Source organism: Archocentrus centrarchus, chromosome 24, assembly GCF_007364275.1.
Source record: "Archocentrus centrarchus isolate MPI-CPG fArcCen1 chromosome 24, fArcCen1, whole genome shotgun sequence".
Lineage (NCBI taxonomy): Eukaryota > Metazoa > Chordata > Actinopteri > Cichliformes > Cichlidae > Archocentrus > Archocentrus centrarchus.
In genome coordinates this window covers 12527998-12541067 of record NC_044369.1, presented here as the reverse complement: position 1 = coordinate 12541067, position 13070 = coordinate 12527998, and the positions used below count along the sequence as shown (strand labels likewise).

Sequence of the window (13070 nt, the reverse complement as noted above, 5' to 3'; positions counted from 1 at the left end):
ACACGTCCAAACTATCTCAGCCTTGCCTCTCTAACTTTGTCTCCAAAACGCTCAACCTGAGCTGTCCCTCGGATATACTCATTTCTAATCTTGTCCATCCTGGTCACTCCTAATTAAAATCTTACATCCTAAACCTGCTGCCTCCAGCTCAGCCTCTTGTCTTTTTGAGGGTGTCAGTCTCCAAACCATACTCCACAGCAGGTCTCACTGTCATCTTGTAAACTTTCCCTTTCACTCCTCTCAGAAATCACCCCTGACACTTGTCTCCACCCTGCCTGCACGCTCTTCTTCCCCTTTACCTTCCACTACCTCTCCTCCTTGCATCTTCACTTTTCCACCTGCCTCCCTCTCATTCACACACGTATTGTGTCTTACTGACTTTCATTCATCTGCTCTCCAGAGCATACCCCACCTCTCCAGGCTCTCTTCCATCTGCTCCCTACTCTCACTACAGATCACAATGTCGTCCACGAAGACTCCTGTCTGACCTCATCTGCCTGCCAGCTTGTTCATCACCATCACAAACAAGAAGGGGCTCAGAGCCGATCCCTTATGTATTCCCAACCCCACCTTGAACCTATCTGACACTCCAACGGCACATCTCCCCACTGTCTAGCTGTCCTCATATAACAAAGGAAATTCACAACTTTGGGATAAATGGTGTATATCTGACCCCCACTTAAAGTAATACTAGGACATTTTTCACCATGATTGCCCCCACGCTGACTGGCGTTTGGCCCCCCGTTTCACCACATCTGTGTCTCGGGAAGTGAAGGATTATCAGTATTTTTCCAAGGGCAGAAAACTGCCGCTCCTTCTTCATTTCACAGCTGCCGTAGTGAGAGCTAACGCTACTGGGTCCTCTGGAGCTTTCTGGCGCTCCTCACCGGCAGCGTCTCGCGGATGCGGGATTTCGCGGAACAATCAGTGGACTCGAGCCCTCTGACGTCACCGCCGCCGCTGCTGCGAGAGAGCGCTCGGGGCATCGGCATCAGGCTAGCTGGCTAACTGCAGCTAACGTCAGCTATGGTCCACCACCACTGTGTTATTTCTAAAATTAACACGTCTTCGGAATCACTTGCCTAGCTCAGAGCACACCGGGAGCATGGGGACCGTTTGGATTTTACACATTAGCCGGAATCGCGACAGCGCACTGGAGTGTGGTGAGTGAGGGTTTCTGCCTAACCGTTATCCACTGGTAAATGTGCTAGTTAGCTTGTTTACAGGACCACCGGGGCATCTGCAGTGAATACCATGAACTGACGAGAGTGGCTTATCTTTTCTAACGGTCTCTAAATGTGCTGTGTTAGCTGTGTTATTCTTTGGCTCTGATTCCAACTAATAACAAGATAGTAGCTGCTATCTTTTAAAAATCAGCTAGCCCTGGTTTGAGTCTTAAATGTACCTTGGAGACGTGAGATTCAGCTAATATGTAGTCCTTACATATGATCCACATGGTCCCGTCAGGGCACACTACGACCTTTATCTACTGCGGATTCAGCAGCATGTAGTTTACAGTATTTTGAAAGAGAAGAGTGAACTGGTCTCTAAAAGCTGTCCCCTCTTTGCAGTGAAGAGTTTGCGACACTGATGCCAGCTGCAGGCTGTAGCTGAGAGCACTCAGGATGAGTGGGGCTGGAGAGCACACAGACATCCTGTCAGTGGGAGACTTGGTCAGGGACAGATGGAAAGTGGTAAGTCTCACTTTAGAAGGAAGAAAAATCATGCCGGTTCATTTCTTTGCTGCAATACCCTTGAGTTGACAATGAGGATTACCTTCCTTTTCAGGCCAGGAAGATAGGTGGAGGTGGGTTTGGGGAGATCTATGAGGTTCTGGATCAGCTGAGCCAGGCCACTGTGGCCTTGAAGGTTGAGTCTGCTCAACAGCCCAAACAAGTGCTGAAGATGGAGGTGGCTGTGCTGAAGAAGCTTCAAGGTGAGTTATGTTGTTCCAGATCACTGACAGTAGCTGAAGTCATTCCTTGGGCAGGGCGTTTTCTGCACTTAAATACATTTGGCACCCATCAGAGGGGTTTGGCTTTCCTCCAAAGGAAAAACTAGGACTGAGATTTTTGAGAAGTTTTTGTTAGTAAGGTTGAATTTACACTGGGTTAGAATAATTTGTGTTCATCAAATGAAGAAAAAACAGGGAATACACAGACTTCTGTTGTCGGGTAGCAGAGACTCTTTGCCTTTCTTCCAGGTTATTTTGTAAAATAGACATTTTTTTTTTAAATTAATCCAGTGGTGGTTATTGTTTCATGTAAAAGTGGATCAATAACAGCATGCAACATTGCAGAGAACTGTGGTGTATTAGAATCATTATTTACAGCTTAGTCAAACAAGAATGTAATGAATGAGCAATAATGTAGTATCTCTAAGGCAGTGTCTAGGGATGTACCACTTCATCCATATTTACCTGTTTGAGTGTAGTTGGGTCAGTGACAAATGAGATGACATTCACAGATGACGTTGGCTGATGTTTCTGTAGTCTCCCATCAGTTTTGCAGTCTTTGTAATGGGTGTGATACAAAGCTGAAAGAATTTAAAGCTTAGGAGTTTTTTTTTTTTATTAATAAGGCTTTTTCCCTTGTATAAAAGTGAAATAGATAATAGAAAAGCAAACTATACAAACACCAAGAAGTGCATCAGTTATTGGTCAAATTCTTGTTTTATACATAACTCTTGTGTTATAACTCTTCTCATTATCTTATCATTACACATGAACACTCCTGGCGAATATGTATTACTGAGAGCAGTGTATATGTTTTATATGCACATATATTTGTTTCTATAAAATATATATACAGTATAAATATAAACATCTAGGAAATAAACATTGTGCGTCAGATTTGCTAAGTCAGGCTGCAGGTGAAAAATGCGTCGATGGTGATGGAAAGTTCTGTGGGTGATCTACTAACAATGCAGTAATTTTATTTTCAGTTCATTTCAGTAATGACCAGCAATCTACCAGCAGCAGTGCAAATTAGCAGGTCATAAACGAGCAAAAGGTTGAGGGAGGGAGTACTCTACTAACAAAAATAGGTGTAAGCACAGCTTTTACACATGTTTTTTATCTCGTAGAAAGCATGGCAGTTCAGACCAATGAGAGGCCGCTGAAGGAGAATCAATATGTTTCTGATATAAGGGCAAACTCTTCCCATCTGTTTTAGAGGTTGAGGCATCTGTTCTCTGGAAACACTGTAAACCTATCACTCACTGTAAAAAAAGTAATTTCCAAATCCAAATTTATTTATAAAGCACATTTAAAAAACAACAGAATTAACCAAAGTTCTGTACATAGGGAAAATAAGATAAAATGAATACACCAAACACACACACGTTTAAAGTATATCTAAAATTACAAGATTATAAAATAATACAACAGCTCAAAAAGATAGCTCTCACTCCGATTTGAAGGCCAAAAAATAAAAATAGCACTTTAAGAATCAACTTATTGGTGCAAAGATTTGATTTTATGCCTGTCAGAAATGGGAACAAATTGTGTGTGTGTGTGTGTGTGTGTGTGTGTGTGTGTGTGTGTGTGTGTGTGTGTGTGTGTGTGTGTGTGTGTGTGTGTGTGTGTGTGTGTGTGTGGTTTTTTTTTTTTTCAGCAGGCTGCTAGTAACAAAGTGCCTAAAGATACAAGATGCCTGTTATGTGTAGACACAATGTTGGTTCAGCCTTTGAGTTAGGTGCCTTTTTTATGCTTGACTGAGTCTTAGCTCAGTGTTAAGTGGCTTAACAAACAAACAAACGAAAAAAACCCCATTCCTCTGACAATAGTCAGGTACAAGGACTGGAATGAAAATGAGTGAAAAAGCAGCCAATGTCCAAAGAAAAACTTTGAAAGATCTTCAGAAAGCCTGGAGAGCAATTGCTCAAGACCACTTTAAAAATTACAAGCAAGTCTGGTTCCTCAGAAGCAAAATGTAAAGCAATAAGAGGTGACTCCCCAAAAATCTCCTTCAGCAAAAATAACTCTGTCCACACTGGAAAAACTAACCCTGAACCTCATTAGTAAATCCTGATATCAGCTTTTCAACACCAAAATAGGGTTTTGAACAAGAAGACCAGCAGTGCTCAAGCTGTCTAAATCTTTCTTCGACAGGCAAAGACCACGTATGTCGCTTTGTGGGCTGTGGCAGAAATGATCGCTTCAACTACGTGGTGATGGAACTCCAGGTAAGATCCTTACGAATCAGCAGTAGTCAGCTAATTAATCTGCTCTCCATCTTAAATTTGACGGTGTTGACTTTCTATCCGAAGGGGAGGAATCTGGCAGATTTGCGCAGAACAATGACTCGCGGCACTTTTTCCGTTTCCACGACTTTGAGACTTGGCAAGCAGATTTTAGAGGCCATTGAAAGCATCCATTCTGTAGGCTTCCTGCATCGTGACATTAAACCAGTAAGTTGTCCCTAGGGTCAGATTTTCCCTTTATTTGAATATCACAGACAAAAACTTGCTAAACTTCTTTGTCTCTGTTAAAATTGTAGTCAAACTTCGCGATGGGAAGACTAGCCAGCACCTGCAGGTGCTGCTATATGCTCGATTTTGGTTTGGCCCGTCAGTTTACCAACTCCAGCCAGGAAGTCCGTCCAGTAAGTACTCATTACGAAGTTTTTTCATTACTCACGACTTCATTAGAGCATAGGTTGAGAAATGGTTTTATAGCATGGTCTGTCAGCCGTTAAAGGGTTTATTTTGCATTTTAACTCTAAAAAGTGCCCATAATGAATCAAAAGGAAAATATAAATGTATTGCTGTTGGGTTACTCTTAGAGCAGCAGTGTCATCCAGGTGAAATGATATTTAGGGATTAAAGAATTAAAGGTATACATTTAGAGTTCACACACAAGTGCTGTGTGAACTCAGCATCTCATGTGACTTCAAAGCCTGGGACTTCACATTCAAAGCTAAAATGTGTACAAGATGAAAACCGTCAATTCGGTTTCCTTTCTAGTGTAGTACTCAGAAAGGGCTTTAAATGTGGTTTTAACAGCAAAGAGTGCCATGCATGTGCCTTAGAGTTATACCCATTTACCACTTTCACTCTACCAAATCTTTTTGCTTTTTTCAGCCTCGTCCCGTGGCAGGTTTCAGAGGAACTGTGCGATACGCTTCAATCAATGCTCACAAGAATAAGGTGAGCTTGGTCTGCAGATGAGTTCAGCAGGTAGATGGGATGAAAGATGGATGTAGCCAGCATGAAACCGCCTTTATGCTAGAACACTAACATGAGTTTTATACCACTAACAGGCTCACGAGGGTAAAAATCACTCAATGTTAGTATTCTAAAGTGAAACTTCCATTCCCTTTAATGGCCAGCAGGGGCTCACTCCCATGGTTACAAAAAAGATTTGGGGTTGTATAGAACGCTAACCATCGGGCAACGTCACTGTGGCTACATCCATCTTGTGTAGTGTCTATGATTCGGTACCCCAGACTCTTTTTGTCATAGTCTTGTGAACACGATAACACAAGTTCAGCACATATAAGAAACATCGTATTAGCAAAAACACAAGTAATGTGCTCTCTGTGTAGATTTTATTCAGTTTTGGAGTGAGGGAGCACTTTTCCTGAAGTTATGCTTCTAGTTTTGGGAGCATATGTGTGCTTTTGTCACTGAGATGGCAGGAAAGTCAAATGCTTACTGTCATTACATCCAAATTTACCCTTTAACCTCCCCCTTGTGTCTAAATTTGCAGGAAATGGGTCGTCACGATGACCTATGGTCTCTCTTCTACATGCTGGTAGAATTTATGGTTGGTCAGCTTCCCTGGAGAAAAATTAAAGACAAAGTATGTGCTTTGATGACTTAATTACTCGATACTGGTAGTACACTGTAAGGTTATCCACTCACCCTTTTCCCTCCTCTCTTCCCAGGAGCAAGTAGGAAATCTAAAAGAGACATACGACCATCGACTCATGCTGAAGCACCTTCCCTCAGAGTTTAGTACCTTCCTGGAGCATATCATGACCTTGGACTACTACACTAAGCCTGACTACCAGGTTGGTCTCCTCTTTCTTGTTTAGTGTATTTTGCATGCGCTGTTTATTCTTCTGGCAGCTTTCAAATGCTGATGTATGTGTTTTTATTTTTATTCTCCCTGACAGCTCCTGATGACAGTGTTTGAGAATGCCATGAAGAGCCACAACGTGCTGGAGAATGACCCCTACGACTGGGAGAAATGTGATTCAGAGGATATGCTGACCATCACTGCCGCAGCAACCACTGCTCAGCAGCTCACCCGCCTCACACCAGCATACTTAGGGTACGTTTTTGAAATGCTGCAGGCCCGTCGCTTCACTCACACTTCCTTCACACTCGGTTGGGTATGCGCTCAGTTATATAGCTGCGGCTTTTTTTAGACTTGAAATCTGCACAGTCAGATATCCCTGAGAAATCACTGCTCTAAATTATGTTGTGGAAATGAGTTGCAAGGTGACCTTCTTCTTCTTCCATAGCATGGCCAATGCTTCAGTGCTTCCAGGCGAGCTGCAGAGGGAGAACACTGAGGATGTCCTGCAAGGGGAGCGCCTCAGTGACGCCGACAACTGCCCCCCCATCCCCACGCCGACCACCCCCGGTGCAGACGTATGGGAAGAGATGGACCGCAACAGAAACCATAAACACGCACAGCCGATGATCAGGAAGGTCAGGGGAATGCAGTTGAATGTGAAGTATGATGCTCTTGGCTGCAGCGGTAATATTATTCATACAGTACTGCTGCTGGATAATTTTACAACAGTACACTGGCTGCACATGCCCCCCAGTCATCAGAATCAGAATCTTTATTGTCATTGTACACAGAAGTTGCACAACGAAATTTAAAATGCATTCCTTTCTAGGTGCCTCAGACAATAAATAATAAAATAATAAAAATATGAGTGATAAAAATGATTACTAAAATACAGTGCACAATAGTAAATTAAGACAAATCTAGCCCCAATACACACACCAACGCAAGCACACAGTCAGCACTACCACCCCACATCACTGTCCAAACCACACAGAGTTCAGTTCAATGATAGCCCTGGCATAAAAGCTGTTCCTCAGTCTGTTTGTTCTGGCCTTCATTGTCCTGAAACGTCTGCCTGATGGCAGTAGCTGAAACAAGGAGTGTCCAGGGTGTGAGGGGTCCTGGAGGATGTTCTGTGCCCTCCTCTGGCAGCGGGCATTGAACAGTTCCTGGAGGGAGGGCAGGGGACAGCCTATGATCTTTTGAGCCGTGTTGATGATTCGCTGGAGTGTTTTCCTGTCTGCTGCTGTGCAGCTGTTGAACCACACGCACAGACAGTAGGTCAGGATGCTCTCTACAGAGCAACGGTAGAAGGACACCAGCAGATTCTGGGTCAGATAGTTGCTCCTAAGAACCCTCAGGAAATGCAGTCTCTGTTGGGCCTTCCTGACAATGCTGGTCGTATTGATACTCCAGGTCAAATCATCCTGCAGATGTACTCCCAGGAACCTAAAATCTGAAACCAGCTCCACTTCATCCCCCTCGATGAACAGAGGTTGAATGACATGTGTTGTCCTCCTAAAGTCTACTACCATCTCCTTTGTCTTAGTGGTGTTCAGGATCAAGTTATTCTCACTGCACCACCTTGACAGCCGCTGCACCTCGTCCCGGTATGCTGACTCATCCCCGCCTGATATGAGCCCCACCACAGTGGTGTCATCCGCAAACTTAATGATGCAGTTACTGGCATGTATGGAGGTGCAGTCATGTGTGTAGAGGGTGAAGAGTAGGGGACTCATAACACATCACCATTGAGTTTTTACATAAATATAATTTAAGCCTTGAGATACGGTAATGACTAAGCCCTCTCTGACCTTTATCTTCCTGTGCTTCCTCTGTTGAAATTGCTCGTGTCTTCTTGATGAATCAGTAAAGAAAAAACAACTTGTCTTCTTACCCCTCTGTTTGAAGAAATTGATGCCTTGCTACAGTTTCTGCAACTCCTGATATTTCTTATTTTTTTTCTTCAGGTTGTAAGTGAGGACGAACATAGTCAGAACCAGGGAAACCAGAGTCCAAACACTGGCTCCGTGCAGAGTTCACCGAGACGGGTGCGATCAGAGACCATGTTTCTGGAACGGGCTGCGCCATTGCTTCGGAGGATGAGACACAGCCAGAGCTTGGCTTTTGAAAAGAGGCTCGGGCCAGAACCCAAGCCCACCATTGAGCGGTTCCTTGAGGCCTAGTCAGTAATTAAAAATTACAATAAGCAAAAATTGCAACTTTAAACAGACACATTATCACTTTAATGCTTACAATGTCTTGTTTCAGCCTGGGCAAACAGCGCCCTGTCCTTTCTCAAGTTGGGGAGAAATCAATTCCTGAGAAGGGCCCTGAGCAGCAAACCCTTTCCTGCAATGAGGAGCGCTCTGGCACAGCAACCCCCGACCCAGAGGAAGGCGCAGCAAGCAGCGGCTTTGTTGCGGTAAACTTCAGTCCTGTGCCTCAGGAGGGAGACTCTCAGGAGTGGGTGATGCTGGAGCTAGAGCAAGGTTCTGGAGGAAGCAAGCCACCAGCAGAAGCAACACATGAGGACAAGTCTGGGTCTCGCATTACTGCTGAAACGGAGAACCACTCCTCTGAGCCACAGGATGGCCAGTCCACCGGTGTGCCCAGCAGCCCCGTGCTGTCACAGATGTCCATGCCGGGCACATGGTTACTGGGCCACAGGAGGCTGCCGGGCATGCTGGGACAAATGCCCTCAGTCATTATGGGAAGGCCCCAGATGGAGCAGGTAGAAATAACAATAATCTTGTTGTACATTAACTGAGACCAGTTAATGACTGAGACTGTGAAAATGAATTTGATTACATGGGCTCAACTCAAGGCTGACTACACAGTTTGCACAGTTGCTATGCAAATGTAAATATTGAAGCTTTATTGAAGACTTATTGAAATTTTACTTCCATGTTCCAGTCATTGAATGTATAGAAAACTAATGGTATAATGATTTGGTGACGTTCTCTCTTTAAGCCTCCATTGCATCACACAGACACAGATACCTGCTAATTAAACAAAATGCTAGGATTTCACTCCTGGGAAACTGCAGCACAGACTTATCGGATGGGGTGTTACAGTTAACTGCACTTAAAACCATATTCTAGATCAGATGGCTGCTTTAAAAAAACTCCAAAAGGCACAAATGTTGCAAATACAGAAAGGCCCAGTAAGCAGAGGTGGAGCCTAGTGGCTACGACTATCTCTGTGGACATCCACCTGTGACTCACAGTCCATCCCTGTAATTTTAATCCTTAAAATACTTTAATGGGGCCGCTTATAGAGATTAGGATTCCACGATATCACCTTTGGCTTGTGGTTATTGCGCCTGATACTTTTTCCCATGTTTTATAGTAATTGATAAAATAACCTGGAGGTTTAGAATAGAGAAATATGTAGTTGTAGCACTAATTGAAATGTATTCAACTGATGCTTGTTTCCTATAATTTTTACAGCTTTCTTTTTTCTTTTCTTTTCATTTTTTAACCCTCTAATAATCATCTTACTCCTCTCAGTCCTCCAGCTGTGTGCCACAATCACCTGTACAAGAGAGAAGTGATGCAATACCGCTAGAGGCTCCATCTGGTAAATTTAAGGACCTCGCAGAGGAAATCTTGCAGGATGAAGGGAAGTTGGACTTGGCTCCGGTCCCAAGCCCAGCCAAGGGCCCCATGGCTCATCTGGCTAATGACAGAGACCCAGAGAGCGATTCTGGTCTGCCCGATCGCTCCTCAGAACCAAATCAGCAGCCTCAAGCTGACACGGCGGGTGGTGCTGTGGAGAGCACCGTCACCGTCTCCTCTTCTCCACCTCCTGCTCTGCTCAAGCGAAGGGACTCTCCCTCATCCCCAAGGTTGAGCCGAATCCCCGTACGAGATCCCAGCAACCCCCTGGACTCTCCGAGCAGGGATGTGAACATAGAGAGGCGTAACCGCTGGAGCAGTCCCGTTCCTGGCTCCCCCACCCACTCACCCTCTCCATCTCTTTCCTGTGATAACTTGCCCAGCGCCTTGCCCAGAGATAGGCTCTCCTCAGAGCGGGGTTCCAGATCTGACTGTGTAGGAGAAGATCCTCTCTCCCTGTCCTTATCATCAGGCAGTAAAAGTAAGATCCCACGTCCTGTGAGTGCCACTTTTGTACCGGAGCAACTCACTAGCAGGTTTCTGCCTCGACCACCTCCTGGGAAACCACCCATCCGCCCATGTGTAGACAACAGGTATGTGTTCCATACTGTTGAAATGTGATGCAGTCATTGTTACCCAGTACATTTTTTCATCTGTCTAGGACAATGACTCCATCTATGATTGATGTACTAATACTAATAATAACCCCTTCATTCTCATTTTGAACGTTCAACTGCTGCTAACCAGTTAACTCTGGCCCCCTGACCAGTCATCGCTATGGTGTATCTTGATGTCATTCAGCTGCATTTCTTGAGACTGTCTTGTCTTGCTGTTGGATGACCTCCGACTCCACCTTCTTGGACTGCATCTGGTGATAGTAGCCTCTTCTGCAAATTCACTTAGAGCTGAAGGGCTACTCCAACCAGAGCCTGCAGCAGGTGGAGAACTCGCAGAGGCTGCAGTGCAGAACAAAGACTTTGAGAACTGTGGTCCAAGATGGTGGACTTTGAGTCTGTCCTGGAAACGAGAGACTCACTGGATAAGCAGCTGGGTCAACGGTCCAAACAAGCATTTGTACAAGTGTTAATAGAACAGTACAGCAAAAAAACAAAAAACAAATAAAAACCCACATCAACCATAAAAGTAACAAAACAAAACAAACTGCATCCTTAAAATCTAATAGATCATTCAGTTTGCAAAAGCAAAGTTTAATCATAAGCAACAATTATGCACTCATTAAAAACATAAGCAATCTTTCCTTCATACACGCATGACATTAAATGCATTGAATGCATAAGTTAAAGCAGAAGGAATTCTACTTAACTCACATACACTTGCTCCACTGCTTCCTATCAAAGTCAGATCTGCTGTTAAAAAAATGTGACAATATGAAAAATAATACTACATTTCCCTTGACTGCTTTAAAAATAAAGTCTCCCTCCAACATGTTAAGTCAGTTTGAACCTGGCATGAGCAGCATGGAGACAGCCACTAACACTAATGCACAGTAATAGCTCTGAAATAGCTCTTGCTGATAAATGTGGCTGTCTTCACTCTACTTTTTTTTTTTTTCTGCAGAAGGAGGCGGCTAAGGGTGCGTGCCAGCAGCACCAGCGACGCAGACTTCCTGGCTAGCCTGACCCAGCTGATGCAGGACCGCAGCGGGATGCTCTTCAGCCCACCTCCTTGCCCTCGCAGCTCCTCTTCCTCACTGCAACGTTCACTAAGCTCCTCCCCGTCCCGGGAGCTCCGTGAGGGCGGGGCACTGCAGGGACGCAGTCGCTCTCCATCTAGCTTGTCTGGCTCCCCTCCCCGGCACGCTCACCCTCCAGACAGGTCTGGTGGGCTGGGTCAGTGGGGCCACGGCTCCAGAGGAAGAGGTTCGATCTACGAAGGTAAAGGATCCGGCAGAGTGACTTGATGCTCGTGTTTCCACACTACTGACTGATCCGGATTGTGCAACTGTAGCGAGAGGCTGCCTCACATCCAGTCCCCTGATAGCATGTGTAAATATGGTATTTACTCAAGGGAATGTACTGTATGTAATGTAAAGTGTATGATAAACTTTATTTATTTATTTATTCATTCATTTCTTGGATGTCTCTCAGAATACTTGACATGGTGGCTTGATACCTGCAGTGGAAACAGATATTGAGAAAGTCTTGAGATTGCCAACTTTTACCTCTCATGTCACTACCCTCTCTGAACACTCCATATAGGCCTACTATGAGACCAAAAAGATTATGTTTAATACTTGAGGGATGTAAAAAAAATAATGCTAATTGTAGATATGTACCATTAGGAAAATGGTATACACTAATAGAGACAATGTACTTACATTCAGAACACTATAATAGTAAATAACACCACAAGCTGCACACCAACATCAACCTTCATGCATAGAAGCAGGGCATGTGGTCCCATATTGACCTCACTCCTGTAAAAGTGCTAGATTAATTATAGTATGTAACAATGAATTGCTCATTTTGGCATATCAGTGTAGTAGTGTGCTCTTACTTTGCTATAAAGTATTTATCATGCAGAAGGCATCAGCATATTAGAATGTACATGTTTAAGTGCACTCATACTTTGGTATTGTAAACGTGCATGAGTGTCATTGCAAATGATTTTCTTTTTTTATTTGTACAATCTGCTGAAGCATCTGTATTTTTATTGAGCTGCTTCTGATCAAAAATACATCCTAACACAGACCAGCAGTGACTTGGACCTTTTATTTCTCATGAGTGGAAATAGATCTTGTTGCATTTCATTCCAATCCTAAAGGCAATTTTAATATACAGCTCCTAAAAATAGTACTTTGTGGCTACATATGTAGTTTTTCATGCTTTAATTTCTTTACTCCTTGCTCCAGAAACTCGAGTCCTGATAATCAACAGAAATTTGTGCAAACTGTTTTGATTAGAATTGGCTTCTGTGCCAATCTTACCAGCACTGCCATTTATCAGACAGAAGGGGAAGGAATGCACAGATCAACCTCATCTAATCACACTCAAGTGTTACTTGTCATTTCCCCTGAGAACAAACTCGTCAGATTCTGTTGAAGCAGCTGCTTTCAGTGACAGATGCCTCTGCAAGCACAAGACAAGCTGCTGACAATTGGGACTGAATGCTGTGGCGGGGCTGAGGGGTTACAGATGACAGCGATAACATGGCGGCATCTGTTTCACAGATTTAAACTGAAAGAAGACGATGTGTTAGCAGCAGCTGACAGGAAGTTAAAGTAAGGACAGATAAGAACTTGTATTCTTTACATAAAGGCAGATTAATCATTCTTTGGGATTCTTTAAAGTATAATGAGTTAAAAATTGAATCTCAGCACTATTTTTGTTTTATAGGAGATATTTTTTTTCAGTGTTTATGCATGAGCAAGTGGCTTTATTAAGGGTAAAGGTAGATTTTGTAGT

The 13070-nt window shown here is 43.8% G+C and overlaps 1 protein-coding gene across 1 annotated transcript; it reads left to right on the top strand.

Annotated features, from left to right (window-relative positions):
* The first annotated feature begins 940 nt into the window (after positions 1-940).
* On the top strand, positions 941-12350 carry ttbk2b (tau tubulin kinase 2b). Its single transcript, XM_030722395.1, has 15 exons — positions 941-1163; positions 1572-1694; positions 1789-1936; positions 4112-4185; positions 4270-4410; positions 4500-4604; positions 5083-5148; positions 5711-5803; positions 5889-6014; positions 6120-6277; positions 6471-6660; positions 7996-8210; positions 8297-8759; positions 9538-10238; positions 11224-12350. The coding sequence occupies exons 2-15, from the start codon at positions 1626-1628 to the stop codon at positions 11564-11566; spliced, it is 2892 nt and encodes a 963-aa protein (XP_030578255.1). The 5' UTR covers positions 941-1163; positions 1572-1625; the 3' UTR covers positions 11567-12350.
* Positions 12351-13070: the final 720 nt, after the last annotated feature.